Raw genomic sequence first — 23,746 nt, 5'->3', positions numbered from 1 at the left:
ATTTTTGCACCCTTTTACTCATGTCAGCATCTCAAGAAGTGTCTTACTTTTATCTATTAAGAAACAGAAATAATTACACTCAACCAAAAGTCTGTATAGCCAGACTGAGGTTAATTCCTGATGCTCAGACTACCCTAAAGGAAAATTTTCCCTCAACAATTATCCACAGAACAGGTTTTCCTTTAAAGCCTGGAGTACACCTCTGGAAGAAAATCTCTCTTTATTTTGTACTGTGACATTATTCACCAAGCCAGCACACGTTAAACTTCTGATAGCCTGGGTAAATTCCATATGCACATCAGTGCCTGTGGCATTTCACAAAAGGTCAGGCTTGTTTAATTAGCAAGATACTGAAGTGGTCTTTAAAATATTTCAAGACTTCCAAGTCCAGACTTTGATGTAAGAAATAACCATTTGCCTACCCACAATTCTTCAGCCTCTTATTTGGTCAGCAAATGATGTTGTTATTCATTTAAAACTGGTAACCTCTTCCTCAAACTGTTTTTCTTGCTCTTATAAAACCCAGCATCAGCCACATCAAGCCTGTCTGGTCAGGGTGGTGCCTTTGGTAACAACCTTGATCCCTAGACTTCCAAAGGAATTTAACAGGTCCCTGAAAGGGCTCAGGAATTCACCTCTGCTGGAAGAGTGAAAGGACATGGTGGGAAAGAGTCTAATCCTGATGAAGTTATCACAGTTTGAAGAATATTAAAAAAAAAAAAAATAAGAGAGACCCCCAAAGCAGCTCAGGCACTCCTCTCAAGGGAGGGAATTACCAACACTGCTTTGTCCTGGCTCATCCCACCTATTTTAGGCACAAAATGAAGGGCTCAGATTGGGACTGTGGTGGTTCTGTGTAGTTAGAAGTCAGCAGGAGGAGAAGGATTCACTGAAATTAACTGAATTTACTCTTTACTCAAGAGCCAGAGTACAACCATGCTGGATGCTCTGCACCCACACTGGAATGTCACTTTCTGGGGTGGGCAGCCAGTGTGGGAGTCAGTGCCCCTGTGCTCAGCTGGCCAGACTGTGCCTCCCACCAAGCATCCCAAGTCCTCCCCGGGCGACACAGGGAGCAGGAATATTCCTGCAGTGTGCAAGACATCCACTCTGGACACGAGGAGTAGAGAAACCTGCTTAGCTGAATGCAGAGGAGAGGAGGAGTTTGGGGTTGGGAGGGAAGAGTGGGGTAAGAGGATGCAGGGTTTGGGGAGACACAACAGAGCTGGGCTCAGGATTCGGCTGCTGGCCATGCAAAAAGTGAGGGGGAGACAAATCCAGAAGGACTCCTGCCCTCAGCCCCCACACTTGTGGAAGCAGCACTCCAGGATGGCTCCAAAAGTCAGGAACATTTCCTAGGAGCAGCGTTCCTGTGGTGCCAACAGCAACCGCCAGGAGAGGGCTGAGGAGGGGCTGGGACACCCCCCAAGCCCTTCCCTGGTACTCAGGAAGGACTGGGAGGTGCTGGGGCTCTGGGGGGTCCCTGGCAGCAGAGGACAGGACAGGACAGGAGAGGACAGACGTACCTTGGTGCCGATGATGGAGCGCACCTCGTCGTCAGGCGAGGTGGGGGTGCCGGAGATGTCGGGGTTGCTGTTGCTGAGGCTGCGCGAGCGGTTCAGGTTGAGGCTGGCGGGGCGCACGGCCGACCTGGCCATGGTGGCGTAGTGCACGGAGCCCCCCAGGCCGCCAGGACCTGCAGGGACATCTGGTCAGTGTGGTCAACCCTCACCCAGAGCTCTCAGGACAGCCCTGCCTGGTCAGCCTGGCCATCCCTCACCCAGAGCCCTCAGGACAGCAAGGCCTGTCCGCTCAGTCCAGCCATCCTCCATCACCCAGAGCCCTCAGGACAGCAAGGCCTGTCCGGTCAGTGCAGCCATCCTCCATCACCCAGAGCCCTCAGGACAGCAAGGCCTGTCCGCTCAGTCCAGCCATCCTCCATCACCCAGAGCCCTCAGGACAGCAAGGCCTGTCCAGTCAGTCCAGCCATCCTCCATCACCCAGAGCCCTCAGGACAGCAAGGCCTGTCCGGTCAGTCCAGCCATCCTCCATCACCCAGAGCCCTCAGGACAGCCCTGTTTGGTCAGTCCAGCCATCCTCCATCACCCAGAGCCCTCAGGACAGCAAGGCCTGTCCGGTCAGTCCAGCCATCCTCCATCATCCAGAGCCCTCAGGACAGCAAGGCCTGTCCGGTCAGTCCAGCCATCCTCCATCACCCAGAGCCCTCAGGACAGCCCTGTTTGGTCAGTGCAGCCATCCTCCATCACCCAGAGCCCTCAGGACAGCCCTGCCCAGTCAGTGTGGCCACCCCTCATTCTCAGGACACCCAGCCCTGCCCGGTCAGTCCAGCCATCCTTTATCACCCAGACCCCCTCAGGACACCCAGGTCTCCCCTGGTTAGTCTGGCCATCCCTCACCCTCAGGACACCCAGCTCTGCCTGGTCAGTGCAGTCACCCCTCACCCAGAGCCCCTCAGGACAGCCAGCCCTGCCCAGTCAGTCCAGCCATCCCCTCAGGACAGCCAGGCCTCCCCTGCCTGGTCACTCTGGCCATCCTCCATCACCCAGACCCCCTCAGGACACCCAGCCCTGCCTGGTCACTCCAGCATAGGAATTAAAAGCTGTTTTATCCACAGGGAAGCAGGAGGCTCCCTGTGGCATTGTCTTTAGCTAACAGGATGTTTTCTAGACCTCACACTCAAAACCCACCCAAGGTGGGCACAGTTTTAGGTACAAAACCATCCCAACACCTCTCACAGCTTCACCACTGTGTGCATGAACATTCTTTCCAAACTGGTTTTCCATGGCTGTCACTCACACCACCTCTCTCCCACTCCTTGCTCTCAGCTGGGATTAATTTATTTCCCTCCTGCACCCAGACATAAGTTTTCTAGTATTTTACACTCCTACTTTAAATATATAATGTCTATATTTTATAGGTATACATGGAAATAAAACCATGTTTTATATATATATATATATATATATATACACGTGTATATATATATGTGTGTGCGTGTGTATATATACATACATTAAAATATGTAAAATATTATATAAATAATAAACTTAATTAATTTAGGCTCTATTTCTGGAATCAGCCCAACTTGGGTCATCAACTGCAAGTCTTTGCTTAATTGATGGATAATACCCTTTGGATATCTATTCCATCCAGCCAGTGTTTAAACTTTTGCTGGAACTGGATTAAACTATTAAAGCTCTTGTGAAGGAGACTGGGAAACATAACAAGCCAGGAGTGCATCACCCCTGTCTCACAGAAAAAACCCTAAAATCCTATTTTTTGCCATTATTCATGATCCTTCAGCAGTGACACTTATTTAAAATCATCAAATAATTAAATCTCTGACACAACTAACAGTAATTAAACTCATCTTTTAAGTGGCTACACTGGCAAATTAATAACAGGGCCCTGCAGGGAAGCAGCCACACAGCTGGAGCTCAGGAGCACTTGCCAGGAAGTGGCTTCTGCCTTCTTTTACCAAACTTGAAATAAAATGAAAAACAAAAGAGCTACCTGGTGATGGTGAGTTGGGATAGGTGTTGGGCAGGCGAAAAACATAATAAATATAGGAAGCAAGTAGGCTGTTCCTGCCATGCTGGTCCTGGTTGCCATCCAGGTTCTTGTGAAGTCTGTTTATGATCGATGCCATCGCCTCAAAAGATGCTTGGCCCAGGTTCACTGCAAGCAAAAAGGAAGGAGTTTGGTTTAGAGTGCAGCAGGAACCAGGGGAAATCCTACATGTGCTGTTCATCCCCTCCTGCAGGGTAAATGGTGGAGCTTCTCAGAGCCTAGCAAGCTTTCCTCATCCCAAACTGAGCCTGGAGTTTGAACCAGGCCTGGCCAGCCTGAGAGCAGGACAGCTGCTCCAGTGATCAGCTGCCACTTTTATTAAAATTAAACTTAATGAACTTAGGCTCCTTTTCTGGAACCAGCCCAGCTTTGGTCATCAACTGCAATGGTAACAAGAGCAAGTCTTTGTTTAATTGATGGATAATACCCTTTGGATATTTATCATGCTTTTCTCAGTTAATTATTTCCTCTATTTAAGCCTTAGCCAAAATACAAACTGCATCATATGAACAATTTCATTTTGTTGAGAGAAAAAAGCTGCTCTGAAAATGAGCACAAAAAACTACAGACTGAAGCAGGTATTCTAGAAAAACTGAGGATAAAGAAGACAGTAGCTAGAGAACAAAAATCTTATTTTAAATAAATCCAGTCACTAATGTCCATAATATTCCATACAAGCCAACTAAATTCCATACAATTCCAACTAAACCAATACAGAACACTGAAAGAGTTAAAGAACATTAAAATATAAAATAAAAATGCAGGTAAATTCTTTCCCAGAAAGATTAAATAAATAAATAATTGATACAGCTAAGAAAATACTTTTAAAAATATTTTTAAAGCAGTCTTAGATCCTTATATTCCACCATGTCCAAACTCAGGTTTCCTACAAAAACAAACCAGCAAAAACTGCTATTTTAAATAGTAAGGATCTAATCCTGACTTAAACTTGAGATTTTTTGAACTGTCAGAGCTTAGCCCTTCACAGGAGCAAAAGAAGGGATTATTCATGCTGGCAGTATCAGATCCACAACAGGAACATGCAACATCTGTAATTTCCTACTTCACCTACTTCCAGATTTGCCAAGGTGACCAATAAGGTTGAAACCTCTACTTTCTGTCAGGATGAAGACACCTTAACAAGCTCCAGTGCTAAAAACATGCTGAGCATCCAGGAAAATCAGGCTCTTTTTTTGGTGGCTCAATTTGGACACCAAATTCCCAGTCCTTCTTGGAAGCTTTCTATTAAATATTAAATACTGCTCCTGTGTATATCACCCCAGATCTGGATGCCAGCATGTTTTATTTGGGAGACACTTGGTATATTAGTGGCACTAAAATAAAGCATAAAAATGGACTTTTTTACTTCTACATAAATATGATAAAATTGGAAGTGTCAAACTTTTAGCTATGTAATTCTCTATAAAACTTAAATAAAATACCTATTTGGCCTGCAATGACAGGAGGTCTTACTACCAGAAGGATCAGTTTGTCAAGCAGGAGATGAAGAAATCGCACTACCGGCTCCAGTTGAGAGGAATTTAAAGCTGAAATGCTGCTCTTCAGTTCATTTTCCAAGTTGTTCTCCATAATTCTCATGTCTCCTATTCGCACAGGGAACATGTGCTCATCCAGAGCATGGACAAGTGCAAAGAACTTGTCGAGGTAAGGGTCCTACAACAAGCAAGAAGCAAAAAATCAGCAAGAATCCCCAAAATATCTTCATTTTCTATGGATTTGTGTCTCACAGATGGGTTCTCACCCTCATTTTTCTATCTGGCCATTTAATCCCACAAAATTAGCAGAAATTCAACATCTTTGAGAGATCTGTCCATATTTTATTCTAATTCTAGTTTCAAAGTTATCAAGGCAAAACTAGAGGACCCACAGACTATGTATTCTTAGACAAACCAGACAAAAATGCACTAAAATCACATTACTACTTACAGCACAAATAAAATACACACACCCCATCAAAATGACACAGTGCGAATTAATGAAACAAAAGCTCAAATGATTAAACAAAATGATTGTCATCTTTATTTTCAGATCAAAGGCAGACAGAGGGAAAATAGAGGGAGGGAACAAAAGAGGAGGAGAGGAAAGAAAAGAACAAGAAAACAAGAACAAGAAAACAAGAACAAGAAAACATCATTTGCCTGGGCTGTGTTAGAGTTGTTGTACCAAACACAACTGGCTGAAAACACTGTTGGCCATTCACCCCCTGTGAATTAAGGCCAAACCACTCATATTTTTAAGCAGAATTTTGCAAATATACTCACAGCAAAATGTGGAAAAACAGGTGTGCTGGCTCAGAACTGAAAATGAGATTGTAATTTCACTACAAGGGATTGTCACACCCTTCTCAGCATCAACTCTGACAGTGTTTCAACTGTCAGATTATTTTATTCCAGTGACTGCACTCAACACCCACCTGAGTGTGGAGGGATGACACAGCAACAACTTCCACATTGAAAACCCCTTTGTGGTTGTCCACCCACTTCATCCCGGGGAGAGGAACCTGCAGGTTGGGGAAGAATCAGAGAGAATGTGACAGAGCAGAGCTTAGGCTCTGCTAATTACAATTTCATTTATTTTCATTTATTTTGGTCGGATCACATACACATAGCCACACACAACCACTAAAATTCTGTCTAAATTTAATGGCATTTAAGAAATAAGTAAATGCACACACAGAGATATGTACATATACATCCTCTCATTTTTTCTCACATGTATTCTGCTGGTTTCCAGCAGGCAGAACTCAGCTCACCTCTGGAGAAAGCACTGAGTAAGCCTGGGGTGGCTTTTCCAATGACACAGGCAGACAGAACTGACCCGTCTTTAACCGGCCGTTCTGCAGCATTGGGATCCACTGCAAAGAGAAGAAAACAACAAAAGCACACATTTCTTCAGGCTTTCTTGGAGCTTTTGCCAGTTTCCCAAGCTCTCCAATGGGATATGAGTTATATAGATATGAGGGATGCTAAACAAAGAGCCAGCAAATACATTTGAATGAATCCTCTGCTGAAAAATGCAAGGATGGAAAGACACTCACGGTGTAGCCGACTGGAGTCTCCAGGGGTGTGTTTTGTTTTTGTTGGCAACTGACGTGGTAGAAAGTAAAAAGCAGGTGGTGGTGGTCTGTCAAAGTGGCTGGAAGCTTAATCTTGATTTCCTCGTGAAAATCAGGAGATCTGGGCAGAGAGCAGAGCCTCAGCTGAGTTACCCACAGTGGTTTGCTACCTCGTGCTCAAGACTGAAGCCTTTGAGTTAAATGATCTGCAGGGAAGGCAGTGTATGGGCTACCCAAGGGATTAAAGCTCACTTTCTAATCACCAAGGACTGGAAAAACTTCTAATCCACAAAAACTGGGCAGCAGCCTCCTCCTCACACAAGCACTCTGAACCACATGAGCAATAAACTCCTGCCTCAATGTGGACACTGCCACAAGCCCGACCTGCAGGACAGGAATCTCCCCTGGAACACCTCTCCCTGGCACAGCTGCAAAGCCAGGAAAACGTTCCTGCTGGATTCAGCACCCCTCACCCCAGCTGCAATGAAATTATTTTCAAGAGCAAGTAGCTCCAATTTGTACCTAATGTCTAAAAGGCTCCAAGAAAACAACGGGGGCACCTGCTCCCATGAGTTTGGAACATAAATCTTCATGAGTGCTGACTGGAGCTGTACTTGGAGCATCTGCTGAGCTGGGCTACGTGCTCAGGATCACACAAAGCTGATTTGTACCACAGCAAACAAAGACTCTGTCTCCCAGTTGTCACAAAACTCTAAGGACAGCATCGACTGGCACTGCAGTCACTGTGAGTGCTGTCCAGACGCTGATTGTTAAATAATTAACACCAGTCACTGGTGAGTAACTGCACTTCCACACTGTGTTTACCTGTTGTGATACACCACAGCTGTGTATGCTTCCTTGGAAAACTCGGGACAGCTGGATTTGCCAAAGATGACCTGCAAAAAGAGGAAAAAAACACAGAACCACCCCTATAAAACTGTGCCAAGAATATGTTCCACAATCCTGCAGAGACATTTAGAGCTCCATTTATTGTGCACCTGTTACAGCTCGTTCCCTGCCCCTTCACTTACAGGCAGCACTTCACTCAGTCACTGAAAAGGCACAATTTCAACAACTCCAGTGACACATGGACACAGACATGGCAGAAGAACTGATGGATGGAACCACCCCTGCACAGATCCTCTCTGAGTAGGGATCACTGCTGGCCCTGAACAAAGCTGGCACCCTTAATCCTTTATCATGGAAGCAAAACTTCTATTCCAACCACGAGCAGTGTCTGCTGCAAACACAGAATCCCAGAATGGGTTGGGTTGGAAGGGAATTTAAATCCCATCTCAGGAATGAGACAGGGACAGCTTCCACTATCCCAGGCTGCTCCAAGCCCCATCCAACCTGGCCTTGGACACTTCTAGGGATGGAGAATCTCTCAGGACAACCTCTGCCAGGACCTCACCACCCTTATAATCAACAATCTCAGGTTAAAATTCCATCTGCTCCACTGTTACCTCACAAACTCTACACAACTGCACTGTTTGCTCTGAAACACCATTTTCTATTCCTCTGAACTCGTTCTTTTGAGATGCATTTCAGTGAGGTTTGAACAGAGGGGTTTCCTGCCTGCCAGGAGCGCTGTGCCCTCCCCATGGAGCACGGGGCCCCCCTCACCGGCATGGCATTGCTGGGATCCTCTCCATACATGAACTGCACTTTCACTGTGATGTTCCTGGCAGATCCCTGCCGGTTGGCGAAGTTAAGGCTCTGTGGATACACATAAAGGAGATTCCTGCAAGAGACAAAGGCAGCAGCTGATGAGAGGGGTCACACCTTCATTAATGCTGTTATTTAAGCCTCTCTGGAAAGGCTCACAGTGAAGGGTTTGACATTTTCTGTTCTCTCAGATGCAGTGCACACCCAGACAATTTGTCTTTGGTAATGACACCTTATTTCAGACATCAAAAGACATAATTTTTGAACTCTCATCATACTTTGAAACAGTTCTTGTTTGGAAGGGTACTTGAAAAATCCATCTAAAAATTTCCTAGTGATTTTACAATCTAAGTTCAAGTGGAAAGAAAACATATGAATACAAAAGCTTTATTTACTTCTACTTCATATACTTTATTTGCTCAACACAGAGCAGCTGGTTTCTGTTAAATACCTTCATTCTTGTGGCCTGTCCTTTTCTTTTTTTTTTTTTCTTTTCTTTTTTAAATGTCCTGACATCAGGATAACTTCATGTTACATTTCTCCTCTGAAAATGGATTGAGCTGAATGGATACATGTAGCTTCAGGTAACAACAGCACTCCCAGGTAGCTAAAGAACTGTTTCAAAGGCTGAGGTAATAAAGTGCTCATCACATCCACAGGGAATGTGGCAGGGCCTAATGGGAGGAAATTGCAGCACAGGAGATTTAGGTGAGGCACAAGGGAAAATGTTCTGGCTGTAAGGAGAGTTAAAGCAGTAGAACAAATTGCCTTGAGGGTGTGAAACCTCCATTTTCTGATGTTTTTTCAGGACAGGTGAGGCAGACACTCTTTAGATGGGTTTAAAGACAACCTCAAGATTTGCTGGGCAGGGGACACACTGTGGAAAGCCCTTCCAGTCCCATTTCTCCAAGTCTCTGATTACTTTAATAGCCATGAGAGATGCAAAATTCTGCAGTATTTTCTGTCCTCTGAGCCCTGCTGGGCCCTTGCCAACAAGGTGAAAGTTGGATTCACACTTCATCAGCAAAACTGTCCACTATAAACCCCTATCTGTCCTTTGTGCAAGCAATTTAGATCTACACAAAGCTCCTTGATGTTCTTCCAAAGACAAAAAAAAGCAGACTTTTCCACCTCAACACTCAGTTATTCAGAGGAAATGAACGTTCTTTTGCTGCTAAACAAGTCTAAATGTATGAATTGTTGCACATCTTTAAAGAAGCAGCTTGGCAATCCCCATTCCACCTCCCACACAGCCCTGCCCAGCACACCAGCATCATCCTCCTTGGCCAGCCTGGCTCCAGCCAGGAGATCCAGCAGGGATGGTTCCATGGGAGCTCAGGGAGGGCTTCAAGTGCTGCCTCCAGCTCCCAGGGATGAAGGACTGGCACTCTGCATTCTGGCCAAACACGGCAGAACCAGCCCTCCAACAGCCCTGGCTTCTTAGGCAAGAGGAAAAAGAGGCTCCCTTCCCTCTGGGAACTGCTCCGTGGGTCTGAGCACAATTTGTGAGTGGTTTCCAACTGTTCCTTGTCCCACAGAGACACCAGATGCCAGATGGGCTCAGAAGTGAAGCGAGGAGCACAGCAGGACAACTTCGAAGGTGTAATAAAGCAGCTGTTGTCAAGTGCTGGCAGCAGGAGGTTGGTAACAAAAAGACTTTTTTGTATTCTCAGGAGGGCAGTAACTCAGGGAAGGTACCTGGTGCCTTTTAGATGCCAGGAATTTCCAAAACACCTGCACTGGTGGGACACACTCCTGGAGGAGCAGCTGCGAAGGGAGGCTGCCCCTGCCTGCCTGAAATGGCACTAATGACAAGATTTTGGCCAATGAATCCCACCCAAGGCCTTGGTTCTGATGGCAATTCCACCTGCTTCCCTAACAGTCCCAGCTACACAGCCACAGCTAATGCTGATCCTGAGGAATTCCCTACAAGCAGCCCAGCTCCAGGGACATCTGGGGCAGCCTCATGAACCAAGCTCTGCTTCACCCCTGCAGGCAGAGGAATAATCTTAGCAGGCAAGTGGGAATTTCTTCCCTCTCAAGTCCTTCATGGTGAATTAAGTTTTGGAATCCCATCCCCACTGGTCACTTTGCCAAATCAACGCTCTCCTACTATTTCAGAGGGGGCCAAGGCCATTTTTGTGACTCTCCTAAATTACTTTGTTCTGCCATGAATACATTTGCTGCTTGATGTTCTTTTAAAATGAAAATGGATATGAAAATTTACTCTAAAATGTACCTTGCTCATAAAACTTTTATTAAGTATTATTAGTGCTTAAGAGAAAGATTTAAGGTATTTGTGAAGCCAGGCTATAGGATCCCTATATTAAAGGCAGGTTTATGCCAAGGATTGATTTATGCTGAGGAAAGGGACAGGTTGCTCCCCTCTCCTCTGCTTTTCAAGCCCTCATTAAGGGCATTTCACTGGGAAGAAGCTCTTGGTGCTTATGGGATTTGAGATGCACAGATCCCACTGGAATAAGGGAGAGGGGATGTTCCCCCCTGCTCAGGCAGCCTCCCTCCGGAGGGTTTCCTATTACAGGCATCTTCCCTTCATGGAAAACTTACATGGAAAGAGGGAAAAAACACCCAGCTGGCAAATCAGAATGTGATCCCAAATGGAAAAATCCTGCTTGACCTTACCACTGGTCAAGCTGGGTTGGAACCCTGGTTTGGGTTGGAAGGGATGTAAAGATCACCTTATGTAAAGATCACCTCATTCCACCCCCTGCCATGTCCAGGGACACGTTCCACTGTCCCAAACTGCTCCAAACCCTGTCCCATCTGTCCTTGGACACTTCCTAGGATGGGGCAAACACAGCTGTTCTGGACAAACTGGGCCAGGGCCTCACCACCCACACAGAAATTAATTTTATTCCCAATATCTAATCTCATCTAAACTACTCTCTTTCAGGTTAAAACCATCACCTCTTGCCCTGTCACTCCAGGCCATGGTCCCAAGTCCCTTTCCAGCTCTCCTGGAGCCCCTTTAGGCCCTGGAAGGAGCTCTAAGATCTCCCCAGAGCCTTCTCTTCTCCATCCCCAGCTCTCCCAGCCTCTCTTCTACCCCACATCACTGAAAACCTCATATCTTCCTGTCTAAACACAGCCATGGAAAGGGACTGATGGCTGAAAAACTGACAGGAACATTATAAATGTCTTCATTTCCATCAATCAAAGTTTCAGGCAGGAGCTGTAAACCCAAGGGCTTGTGTTTGGAGCTTCTATTAAAATGCCACGCCAAATATATGCAAAGCTTATCCTATTATCTAAAACAGATCTCAAAAGTACTTCTACTTCCATAAAATAAATTGCTAAAGTGCAAAGGCTTCCCAAGCCATGGACATAATGGCACCAGGCACTCCTCTAAATATTTATGTAATATCATTGCAGCCATTTTGCAAAATCCTTCACAAAGGCATTAAAACATTAAGAGCTGCTCCTAACTCTTACAATGAAAATTTCTATGAATGAATTTTCTTATTATGAAAATTTCCCTTTTCAGTAAAACCCAGAGACCTTTTTCTTTGCTTTATTCCTACTATAAAAATCATTTAAAGCCCATATAATCAGGGTCACCCAGGTGCATGAAAGATCTTCAGGATCATGTTTGTTATATACATCTTTCCTGACAACCCTCAGAGGCAGGATTCCCTCTCAGGGTTTCCAGAGCTCTTGAATTTCATGGTTCAGTCATGCCAGATGCCTTTTCTCCTCTCTGCCTTCCTGTGTCCCACTTTTCTTCTGGACTCTGGGACTGTTGTGACATCTAGGGGTGCTCTGTAGTGAGTTGAGCACTGTCGGACTTCATGGCCTTGGCATTAATAGGGAAACGTGCTTGGCAGCTAATTAGTGCTTCATTAATATTTGACATCAGGGCCTTTGGCTGCCTTTTCCCTTTGGAAAACAAACCTTTCCCACAGGTAGTGTCGTGCCTGAGCAGCACAGGGGACACACAAGCTGCAGAAACCTGGCAGAATGTCTGATCCCCAGTTGCTTGGTCCTTGCTATTTCTTCAGTAACTCCCTATATTTTTCTAAAGACTAAGCCAAGAAGAAAGATTTTTGGGAGTGATGGGTTAGGAAGAATTCAAAATAAACCAGAAAGATTTCTTACAATAAATAGTTAAAAAAGAAAATGGTTCATTTGAAACCAAATAAAACCAGAGCCACTTAAGTACTGTGAAGTGGATTGAAGAATGTCTATACATTGGTTCGGGGTTTTTTTTTTTTTTCTTTTTTAATTTTACAACCAGTTCTTCAAGCTTTGCAGCCCAAAATCCCAGTGTCAGATGCCAGAGAAACAATTCAGAATTGTTTTTTTTGAAGGAATCCCTATTCTGCCCAGAGCTGGGCCTGATCATCTCCCTGCTTCTGCTATTTTTCCACACTTCAAGTGCTCCAGTAACTCTGATCCCAATCATACCAGCACAAAATATTACCCAGCAATTAATGTGAGATCTAAAATACTTTCACAGTATTTAATTGTGAATGGGAAGGTCACCCTGGATATTACCAACCCCTAAGCACACAAAAAATCCAACGCATGAGGTAAAAATTTCAGTTTTTAAACCTTTTTTCTATTGATGCTTCATATCATACGTGCATATGTACATCAACAACACAACAAAAAGTCCAGGGGAAGAATTTCCAAACATACAAGAATTTGGCAAAAACCTGAAAACTCTCCAAAGCACATTGTGCAATGTTTGATTTTGATTTCTTGGATTGCTATGAATGAGTCCAGAAAGAGAAATACCTTTGACTTACACTGCTACACTACCCAAAAAGCCTATGTTTTCATGCAGAAACTCACTGCAGAACTGGGCATTTATTTCAGAGCACTTGCAGCCTTTCTTTATGCAGTATGAATCTTAAACAGCAAAAAGAATGCTAAGGTGAGAAATGCAAGCGAGGTATTATTTATCTCACCCACCTCTGCAAAGCAGCTCTTAAAAAATAAGTTTTATATGGCGTAAATTACTGCACAAACCTTAACACAGCAGAATCACATCCAGGCAATCTCTGGACCTAATTCCCTCTTTCTCACTTAATCTGGGCTCGATGACAAGTAAATCCACTGCAGCACAATGAGTTACATCAGAAAACGGCCTGAGATGAAAACCAAGTTGTGTGAATCATCTGGGAATATTTTGCCCTTCCACAGCTCATCAAGGAGCTTCACAACCTGAACATCCAGTGCTCTCAAACATGGTAAAATCCTTTCACACTCCTGAGGCAATAAAGGGAACCAAACAACACAAACAAGGAGCAATTTAAGCCCTTAGCAAGATTATGACCCAAAATTAACCTATTAAAAAGAGCTGTGTGAAAAACACCGTGTCATCAATAACATTTTACACCAGAAGGCCTAGCAGATGGAAAAGTTCAGAACCAGTTTAATCAGCAACATGCCCGTCTCTCAATTTTATCTTCCCAGGTACCAACCTACATTCAGGAGGGGTTACACTCGTTCAAACACACACAGCTTAATGATCAACCTGCTGCTCTGCCTCTCCTAAAATGAAGAGGAGTATAAATAGATCAAGCTCTGCAACCCAGAACAGCCGCAGAGCACGAGCTGTCACTGGGAAAAGTCTCTGCATCCTGAGCAAAGACAGCCAGGAGCAGGGAACATGAAGATCATTCCAGTTTTACTATTCCTGGCCCCCCTGGCTCTCCCAGCTGGAGCTGACAAGGATTTTTTCTCCGTGGGTTCCGCCGCATCTCCCGAAACGAAATCGAGATTTGCGATGCTGGACGATGTCCGAATCTTGGCCAATGGGCTCCTCCAGCTGGGCCATGGCCTCAAAGACTTTGTCCACAAGACCAAGGGGCAGATGAACGACATCTTCCAGAAACTCTACATTTTTGACAGGTCCTTTTACGAGCTCTCCCTGCAAACCAGCGAAATCAAGGAGGAAGAAGAACAGCTCCGGCAAACCACGGCCAGGCTGCAAATCAACAATGAGGAGATAAAGAACCTCTCACAGGAGATGAACCTGAAGATTGAAGACCTCATCCAAAACAAAATCCAGCTGCAGGAGCAAGTGTGGGGACTGGAGGACAAGGTCACCAAACTGGCCATTTTCCAGCCTTCGGTGCAAGAGACAAAAGAAATTTCTTCACTCAAAGTAAGTGACTTGTGAAAGGCCCTGACACACTGAGCCAAAATACACTGCAATGCCATCATCAGTAATTGTGCAATAGAAGCTCATGCTTCCCCTTGCTCCTCACTGGAGTATTAGTCTGATTTTTTGAGAAAGAAATCACTGTAATAACCTTGAAAAAATCACTGCCTTACTCTGACACAGCGTTAATTTTGCAGCAAAATTCCCCAGAGAAATCAGTGAAAAAATGTGAAATTATAAAGCTCTGTATTATTTTCAGTATTGATTTGCAAATCGATTTTAAGGAATTTTGTCATCATAATGATAAAAAAGTTTTGCAGTCGGGAAAATTATGAGATTCCCAAGGCCATGGGTTGGTACATCACCAGCTCATCCCAAATCACTGCAGAGGGAACTGCCTGCCCAGTGCAGAAACAGGGAGTTCAAACTTTTACAGAGGGGCATTTATAGCACCTGTAGGACCTCCAGAACCAAAGAACCTTACAGGTGTTAACAAAATTAATATGTTAATCATGCAAGCAGTTAGGTGGGCATAAGGTTTTCTACAGAAAAGGAAATATTAACTTGTATTTTGCAGGAGCATAAAAAGGCCAAGCAATTTGTATGGGAAAATACTAGATGCTTGTGTCAAAGCAAAAAGATGAATCCTGATCTCTCAAATCCCAAGCTGATACCTTAAATGCTGAGAATTTTTCCCTTTTTTGATCAGTGCCATATATCTAGTTTGAATTAAGGGCCAATTCCACAGAACATAATTATTCTGGATGTGAAAAGGGAAGGAAAGGAGCAATTTAAAAAAAGAGTCTACAAAGCTGCCAGCAGTTTGTCTTCAAAAACTGGGTGTTTGCTCCAGAAGCAAAGAAATTTTTCATTTTAGAGGCAAAGCAGGCAAACCTCTGGAGCTGGACTTTGATGATCCTTGTGGGCCCCTTCCAGCTGGGGACATTCTAGGATTCTCTGGAAAGGGAAGGGAACATTCAGTGGTTTGTGCCTCTCAAAACTGGCCCCAGGACAAGAGTTACAGAGGCAGCACCAGTGCTGAAGGTCTTCTGCTGCTCCTAACCCTCCTCCATCCTCTCCTCCCTGTCCTCAGGCTTTTGTGGAGCAGCAGGACAATGACATCAAGCAGCTCCTGAGAATCGTGGAGGACCAGCATGTGCAGCTGGACAGGCAGCACAACCAGATCATGGAGCTGGAGGACAAGGTACAGGAACCACTCTGCTTCTCCTTCCATCTCTCCTGACACTGAGGGAGCTGAGGGTCCCACCCTTGGGGTCAGGCACCCCTTGTTCAGTTTGGGGTGCAGAGGAAGGTGGGACCATTCTGAGCTACCTGTTCTGGGGAGAGGCTGCAGTGCTGCCAGGCAGGAGCTGTGGCCAACAACAGCTTTGATATCTTGTCTCTCAACACCAGGCTGCTGCACTTCTGACTGCTCATTTGGGGTTTTTTCCTCTCATTACATATCACATTATTGCTCTTCCATTGCTCTCTACCTCTTTCTTAATTTCCAAAATCCACTCCCAGAGTGGAAGTCCAACATGTATCCCTGTAATACAGTACAACCAGCATGATCAGGTTTAATTTATTCTGAGAGGAAAATGCATTTCAGCCTAAGGAACTGTGGGTTCTGTCCTCCTCAGCTGTTGGCATTATTTGTCTAAGTGATGTCACCTGAGGAAATAAACTCATCTGTTTGCCCATTAAAAATTATTATTAAATAAGTTAAATCTGTTTGCCCATTAAGGTGCACCACAAGAGAAGGGGTCATTTCCCCCCCTCATGAATCCTACCCTGCCAGAGCAGTGGCACAGCTGGCAATCCCACACCTAAAATCCACCAGTGTGGAGCTGCAGTTATTTTTATGTGGTAAATTGGGTATTCCACAGGGTTACACTCAAGAAAAATTATTCTCTGCATGACATTGTCTTGATCCATGAAGCTCATCATTCCAGAGCCTTGGGAAGTTAACAGTGTAATTATGGCTCTTCCAGGTAAACCACATCGAGCTCCTGGAGCTCCTGGAGAATTCCTTCCTGGGGGAGCAGCAGGAAGCAGAGCCCATCCCCTCTGCTGTGCACAGGCCCACGGCTGGGACATACAGAGCTGATGGTGAGACCCCATCTCTGAGATGTGACTACAGCACGTGCTGCCTTCCCACCACCCCCTGGGACAGCCCTGGATTGGTCTGTAGGAGCCAAAGACTAAAAGGAGAAGATTTTTATGTCATCCACTGGGCTGTGGGAAGAAATTAGATTTCATTTTTTGGAAAAAATGTCATTATCTATTTAGCTCCACTCCAGCTGTACTTGTCTCTGGGGTGACACACAGGAACAATGTCCAAAAATGCAGTAACAGGATCCATTCCCCTCTTGTAAACATGCTGTGACCATGCTTTTACCCATGCCTCTCTCGGGGAGCCTGAACAAAGAACTCATTTACTTCACACTGGCTAATTACAAGATTTGGGAGGCCTTTCTTTGAAGTTGAAAGCACTGATGAAGTGTAGCAGTGAGCATGGTATTTACTGGGAACCTTACAATGGGTAGGAAAGCCCATTTGCCAGAGTGTAGTCTTAGGCCTTAGAAACTTTCCAAAATCCTCCAAACTGAAGCCCTGCCTAACTTAAAAACCCAACCTATTCACACCTTGGCAGCTGCACTATGATACCCAAAGCAGTCTGTCCATTCCATGACGTTTATTGTAAAATAGAATTACCAATATGATCATTCCCATTCTTTTCTTTAGCTCTCAGCTCAGCACACCCCAAGCAGGATTTCTAACAGGCTGTTTCCTCCCCAGGTGCTGCTGCTGACTGCACTGCCCTCTACCACACTGGGGTGCAGGCCAGTGGGGTCTACACTATTCAGCCCAATGGCTCAGAAGCTTTTAATGTCTACTGTGAAATGAAATTTGGTAAGAGCTGTGCCAGCAACAGTCTAATTTTCACACAAATATCTTCCTCTAAGCCAAACAACTTTGTCTCCTCCCAAAGCACACAAAAACTTACGATTCATGTATCCTCCTGACTTCTCTTAGTGGCCTGTCTGCTCTAAGTTAAATCCTGCAATCTCTTACCACTACTCTCATTCTTAACTCCCCTCTTATTTATACTGAGGAAAGGACATTCCATCATGTGACATAAATTAGGGATATCCTAATCCCAGGCCCCTTTAGCTGTAGGCAATGAAAATGGTCATTACAAAATCCATTACAGGGTAACCATGAATGCATTTCCCACAGAAAAGCAAACAGCAAACAATTTGCTTTTACAAAAGTAACATTTTGTTCATTAACGGGCTCTGCTTTAGACTGAGCTGTGCCAAACTGAACCCAGAGAAATGAGTCCTGGCATGGGATTCCTGGGCCACGTTTGGGTGGCTCAGCAGCCAGGAACACAACTGTCATGTCACCTTCCTAAGGAACCCAAATTTGTCCTTTTGCCACCTGCAGCTTGGTTCAGGTGGTACCACCTCATTCCCTGGCTCCTCTGCACCCCCCAGAGCTGCTCTGTGCCTGCCCCACATCCCTTCCCATGCCCTCAGAGAGCTGGGGAGCATGTGGGGCCACCTCACGTGTTTGGATGTGCAAACACAACTCTCAGGGCTGCCCTCTCTGCTGCCATTTGCTGAAGTGAGGGTGTCATGACCTGGGCTCAGGGAAGACCCCCCTGGAGCTGCAGCTGGACACAGCCCCAGCACCTCGTCCCTGCCCCAGAGCTGTGCCAGCAGCCAGCCACTATCAGCAGAGTCTGACCCTCTGAGCCAATGTCTGGGGCTCTTATCTCTTCTTTATCAATTTCTCTGTCTCTTAGGCCTCATAAACAAGTGAAACCCAGTTAAGGCAGCCTAACAGAATAATTCTGTGAGAGGAGTCACCCCGGGTGTGGCCAAGGACACTTGGAGGGCCCGGGGCTCTCTCCAGTTGGGCTCATTTGAATTCCCTTCACCAAGACACAATTAACTCGTTCTACCTCAAAATGGGAGCACCCCAGAGCACACTCAGGGACAGGGAATGAGGCCAAGGCCAAGCTGTGACTTAATTCCCCTTTTCACAGGCACATCCTGGACTGTAATCCAGAAGAGAGTGGACGGATCGCTGGATTTCAACCGAACTTGGGATGCCTACACAAATGGTTTTGGTGACCTCAATGGTAAATATCCCTTTTTTTGTGTGTATCAATTGATTGGAGAAGCTGAATCTTCTTATGGAAAGGAAAGCAGACTAAACTTGCAAATAGCAGCTGACTGATTTATTGGAAATAGCAGGAAGTGCTTACTAGAGCACATAACTCCTGAAATTCTCTAAGACATCCCTTCAAATGTGTGTTTAGAAACTGAATCAAGGCCACAATGCTTTAAACACTATTTCACCAAGATTTTACTACTTATAAAAGCACCTCCCAAAGCATTTCAAATACACACAAAGGCAAAACCTCACGAAGTTGCTGTCACTACTTTCTCTGAGCCTTCCTACAATCCTGTTACTCTTAAAACCACATCAATTTTTCCAGCCTCAGGAGAGCCCAAGGCTGTGTGTGCTCCCCTGAGCAAACATCTCAGGCTTCTCCAGAGTGGCCAATCCCCTCCATGGCTGGATAGGGTGAGGAAACACCCACGTTCCCCTGTTAATCATCAACTCCAAAGAATTTGGAGCACCAAGTGCTGCCCAACAGCCTCCTCATCCAGAATCTTCTCCTTGTTTTTCTCGTACGAGATGAGTGACCTCTTGTTTGGGAAATAGTCTGACTTTCTAAGCATAGCACAGATCTAAACCTCACCAAGGTGAGCAGCAATATTGACTTGTTTCCACATCTTTTATAATACACAGCTGCTGGATCTCAACTTTTCCCTCTGTTTTGGGTCAGGAGCTCTGAGCTGAGGTAGACTTTCAGCTGTAAAGGTTATCTGGTCCTGCTGGATGCTTTAGTGGCTCCTTAATAGATCTCCCAATTCCCAAATACTGCACCAAGAAGCAGCCAAATGTTTTCAGTGTTGAATTTTACAGAGAATTTCACTGCTCTCAGCTATGTCCTACTCAGAGCTCTACTGCATCTTCTGAGGAGATAAAATAAACCAGGTTACAGCTCCTAATGTGGAAATCAGGGAGTATTTTCTTCAAGCATCTTGTGCTCTATGGCTTTTAATGCCAGCTGTGTGCATGGCACTCACATTCAGCACCACTTTGTACATGTGGCAATTACCTGCACTGATAATAAGCTACTTAATGAATATAATATATGAAACCAATTAAACTAATGATCAGAAATTCCAGCAAAAGAAAAATTCCCTTTGTACAGGAGGGTGTTGAAACCCCAGTCTGGCTCTGCAGCTCTTTCCTCCCAAAATGCAACAATTGCCATTAGGTTTTATGTATGTCACTCACTTCATTTGTCACACATTACAATTGCACACCTTTTAAATGTCTCCAGCTCCCTCTCGGAGTTCCACACGAGGTGGGAAACTTAAAGGGAAGCTCCAGTTCATTTAGAACTCCTGCTTTTATTGATCATCAGTGTGTAATTTAGCAGAGGTAAACAAAAAGAATGTAGCAGCAGACCTCTGCAAAGATCAACGGTCCCCAAGACTCAAATCACTGATTTAATTAAAGCAATTAATAAAGCCTTTTAAATACTGTATCTTCACACACACTACCTGCAGGTTATCCCTAAAACCATCTCTTCCCTCCAACTTTGCAGAGGAATTCTGGCTGGGCCTGAAGAAGATCTACTCCATCACCCAGCAGGGGAATTACCTGCTGCGGATCGAGCTGCAGGACTGGAGAGGGAACAGGAGGCACATCGAGTACAGCTTCAGCCTGGGGGGCCCCAGCACCAACTTCACCCTGCAGCTGTCCAGGATGTCGGGCAGCATTCCCAACGCGCTGCCGGAGCACGCCCGGCTGCGCTTCTCCACCGCCGACCGCGGGGACACGGCCGGGGGCTCCAGCTGCCCCCAGAGCCACCCAGGTACAGCCCCAGGGCATGGCAGCTGCTCTGCCCCACCACCACTGCTCCACGGAAGGGCTGGGCTGGGGAGGGAGCTTAAAGCTCATCCTGGGGGTGCTCAGCCTGGAGAAAAGGAGACTCAGGGCTGCCCTCATCACTGCACAGCTCCTGAAAGGTGCCTGTGCTCAGCTGGGGCTGGGCTCTGTCTCCAGCAGCACTGACACAACCAGAGCACACAGCCTCCAGCTGCACCCAGGGAAATACAGGTTGGATAGCAGGGAAAAGTTTTTTCCAGAAAGGGGGATAAAGTTCTGGAATGGCTGCCCAGGGAAGTGGGGGAGTCCCCATCCCTGGGTGTGTTTAACCAGCCTGGGTGTGGCACTGGGTGCCAGGGTTCAGTGGGGGTGTTGGGGCTGGGTTGGACTCGATGATCTTGAAGGTCTCTTCCAGCCCAGTCATTCTGTGAGTTCTGTGAATTCTGTTTCAACCCTGACACCTTCCACTATCCCTCGTTGCTCCAAGACCTGTCCAACTTGGCCTTGGACACTTCCAGGGATGGGGAATCCACAGTCTCTCCAGACAACCTCTGCCAGCCCCTCACCACCCTCACAGGGAAGAATTTCTTCCCAATATCCCATCTAATCCTGCCCTCCTGGTGCAACCAACACCAGAAGCAGAACAGGAAGCACAGGCTGAAATAACCCCAGGATGAGATTCCAAACTCTGAAGCAAAGGGCTGTCCCTCATCTGATGCCTGCTCTGGTGTGACAGCTCCAGGTTGAGCTGTTTGATCCCTTTTTGCAAAAATCTTAAAAACAAACTGACTTCCAACTCCATTTAGACTACAACCCTAAAGTTACTAATTGAGTGAGTTTCCATTCAAAGGCAGAATTTAGCTCCTTGTCATATATACACAATATAATCACTCCCAAAAGAGCAAGGGATGCAAAGCTGAGGCCATTTCTCCTTGGAGATAATTTGGTTAAAGGGTTCTTAATTAAGAACCCTTGAACCCTTTGTAAATCTCTGATTTACAAAGCTTTTATGTTTGTCAGTTTATAGCAGAAAGCAAACAACTGAAGAAGCAATTAAATGATTGAACCACAGGAGACAAAATTGTCCTCCAGCCACCTGCTTCATGCAACAAACACTTTGTACATCATCCCAGGCATTCCTGAAAATTGTGGATGCCTCAAAGAATGCCAAGAGGGGCATCTTGTGTCCAGGGAAGGGCCCCTCAGGACAAGAACACTGAGGGGATGGAGCATGGCCAGGGAAGGGAATGGGGCTGGGGAAGGGTCTGGAGCAGCTGAGGGAGCTGGGAAGGGGCTCAGCCTGGAGCAGAGGAGGCTCAGGGGGCCCTTGTGGCTCTGCACAGCTCCTGCCAGGAGGGGACAGCCAGGGGGTCGGGCTGTGCTCCAGGGAACAGGGACAGGAGGAGAGGGAACGGCCTCGAGTTACACCAGAGGAGACTTAGATTGATATGTGGGACAATTTCTTCATGGAAAGGGTTCTCCAGGCCTGGCACAGCTGCCCAGGGTGGTGGAATCCCCATCCCTGGAGGGATTTAAATTCCAGACAGATGTGGCATTTGGGGACATGGGTCAGTGGTGGCCTTGGCAGTGCTGGGGAATGGCTGCACTCAGTGACTTTGGAGGACTTTCCCAACCCAAACAATTCAGTGATTTGGGAATCCTGGGTAGATGCCAACTGAGCTGGAATTTAGGGCCTAATGCAGATTTGTGTTGCAAAGAGGAGCTGTTTACTCTGCCACAGACTGACGTGCCCACGTTTCTCCTCAGGAGGCTGGTGGCACAGTGAGTGTGAGGAAACCAACCTGAACGGGAACTACGTCACACCAAGGTCCAGGGGAAGGCTGGACAGAGGAAAAGGTTTGTACTGGAAGCCTAAGAAAGGAAGATACTACCTGCTCAAGTCAACCAAAATAATGATCCACCCAACAGACTTAAAAAGCTTTGACTGAGTGCTCAACCTGCTGCATTTTAACTCAGAACAAACACAATGAACTTCACCACACCAAAGGACTTGATGCTGTTTACCAACAGATGCCAAGCCCCAATCCATGCCCTGCATGGAATTTCTGCAAAAAATAAACCTGAGGCATCAGAGATGGTCTTACAAAATGTCTGGTGAGTACTGTCATTCCCTCAAGCCCCAATGTCAACGTGCTGCAACTTTTTGTGGAGCTTTTCCTTCCCCACAGTGAAATTGTAATGCCTAGGAGCCAACCTGTCACATATTGGATTATATTGTTTGGGGGAATGGGTTTTCAGGCTGTGCATTCCTTTCTGGGTTGTGTAGTAGGGAAAAAAAAACGTGTTTTCTGGGAACAAAGGGCTGGCAAAACCCTACTGAAAACATTTAGGGGGAAAAAAAAAAAGAAATTTTGTTTCTTGAAGTAACGGATTGAATGTTTGGTTCATGTTTTTGCTGTGGAATGTTTCAGGAGCAAATGAAAGAGGGGTAATTGCTGGTTTTAGGGCTCTGGGTATTTCCAGACAGTTTTCCAGGAGTGCAGCTGAGGCCAATCCATGCTCTCTGGAGCTCTGTGCAGGTTTGTCACACACAGGGGGTCAGAGCAGTTCTGCTCCTCTGGATCCTACAGATCCCACAGGGCAACTGCACAGCTGGGGCTGCTCTCTTCAAGTGAAGAGCCAAACTTCAAACTCACTGAAAGGAGGAAGAGATCTGCTCTCCTCACCTGAAATGAATCAGAGCCCAGCCTTTGTGACCTTTCAATCCAACCAGCTAAGGAATTAAACAAACAACCAAGTGAGCACACACCAAAACACCTTTCACTTAGGGAACAGCTGCTCCAATGGGGTCAAGGGTGCCAACCCACAAACCCAGTAGGCACAACCCATGGGACAGGGCTGGTCCAGCTCCTGGGGACACTCACAGGTTGAACTTCAGCTGCAGAACACTGAGTGACAGCCCTGGGCTGGCCCTGGAAGTGCTGACTGACAAACCCCAGTCCTGCGGTTCCCCTGAGTCATATTGACTTGTTTATCTTCCCCAACCCTTGTACAGTGTGGGTTTTTTATCTCAGCACAGGAAATGGTTTTGGTTGTCATTTGTCAGAGTGAAACCCCATGAAAAGAATGTGTTAATTACAGAAATTTTGCAATAAAAATCCTTTTCCTTCTCATGGGTTTGTAACAGGGATGAGATCATGCAGTGTTGCTTATTTCTACTGGTTTACTGTAATGTTAAATTACCTGTCCAATAAATAAATAGACAAATAAATAAATGGCTGAGACTTTTTAAAATACAGGATGTGGAACTCGACTAAACCCTTCTTGTAAGTTTTGATTTG

At 45.8% G+C, this 23,746-nt stretch overlaps 2 protein-coding genes across 7 annotated transcripts in view; one reads left to right on the top strand and one right to left on the bottom strand.

The window, feature by feature from the left end:
• Positions 1-23,746, bottom strand: part of DOCK7 (dedicator of cytokinesis 7) — a 96,399-nt gene that overhangs the window by 35,562 nt on the left and 37,091 nt on the right. For all 6 annotated transcript variants that reach the window (XM_059853628.1, XM_059853629.1, XM_059853630.1 and 3 more), the window contains exons 15-22: positions 8,294-8,411; positions 7,493-7,563; positions 6,650-6,788; positions 6,365-6,466; positions 6,026-6,112; positions 5,034-5,265; positions 3,535-3,699; positions 1,527-1,696 (exon numbers count right to left, since the gene is read on the bottom strand). In XM_059853628.1, the coding sequence (XP_059709611.1) occupies positions 1,527-1,696; positions 3,535-3,699; positions 5,034-5,265; positions 6,026-6,112; positions 6,365-6,466; positions 6,650-6,788; positions 7,493-7,563; positions 8,294-8,411 (1,084 nt within the window). The remainder of the gene's footprint in view (positions 1-1,526; positions 1,697-3,534; positions 3,700-5,033; positions 5,266-6,025; positions 6,113-6,364; positions 6,467-6,649; positions 6,789-7,492; positions 7,564-8,293; positions 8,412-23,746) is intronic.
• On the top strand, positions 13,900-23,041 carry ANGPTL3 (angiopoietin like 3). The gene is made up of 7 exons (XM_059853627.1): positions 13,900-14,468; positions 15,559-15,669; positions 16,457-16,574; positions 17,265-17,378; positions 18,520-18,615; positions 20,161-20,430; positions 22,212-23,041. The coding sequence occupies exons 1-7, from the start codon at positions 13,971-13,973 to the stop codon at positions 22,391-22,393; spliced, it is 1,389 nt and encodes a 462-aa protein (XP_059709610.1). The 5' UTR covers positions 13,900-13,970; the 3' UTR covers positions 22,394-23,041.

The sequence above is a fragment of the Haemorhous mexicanus genome, chromosome 9, assembly GCF_027477595.1.
Source record: "Haemorhous mexicanus isolate bHaeMex1 chromosome 9, bHaeMex1.pri, whole genome shotgun sequence".
In the NCBI taxonomy this organism is placed as follows: domain Eukaryota; kingdom Metazoa; phylum Chordata; class Aves; order Passeriformes; family Fringillidae; genus Haemorhous; species Haemorhous mexicanus.
Note: the sequence above shows the minus strand (reverse complement) of the source record. Positions and strands in the feature narration are given on the sequence as shown.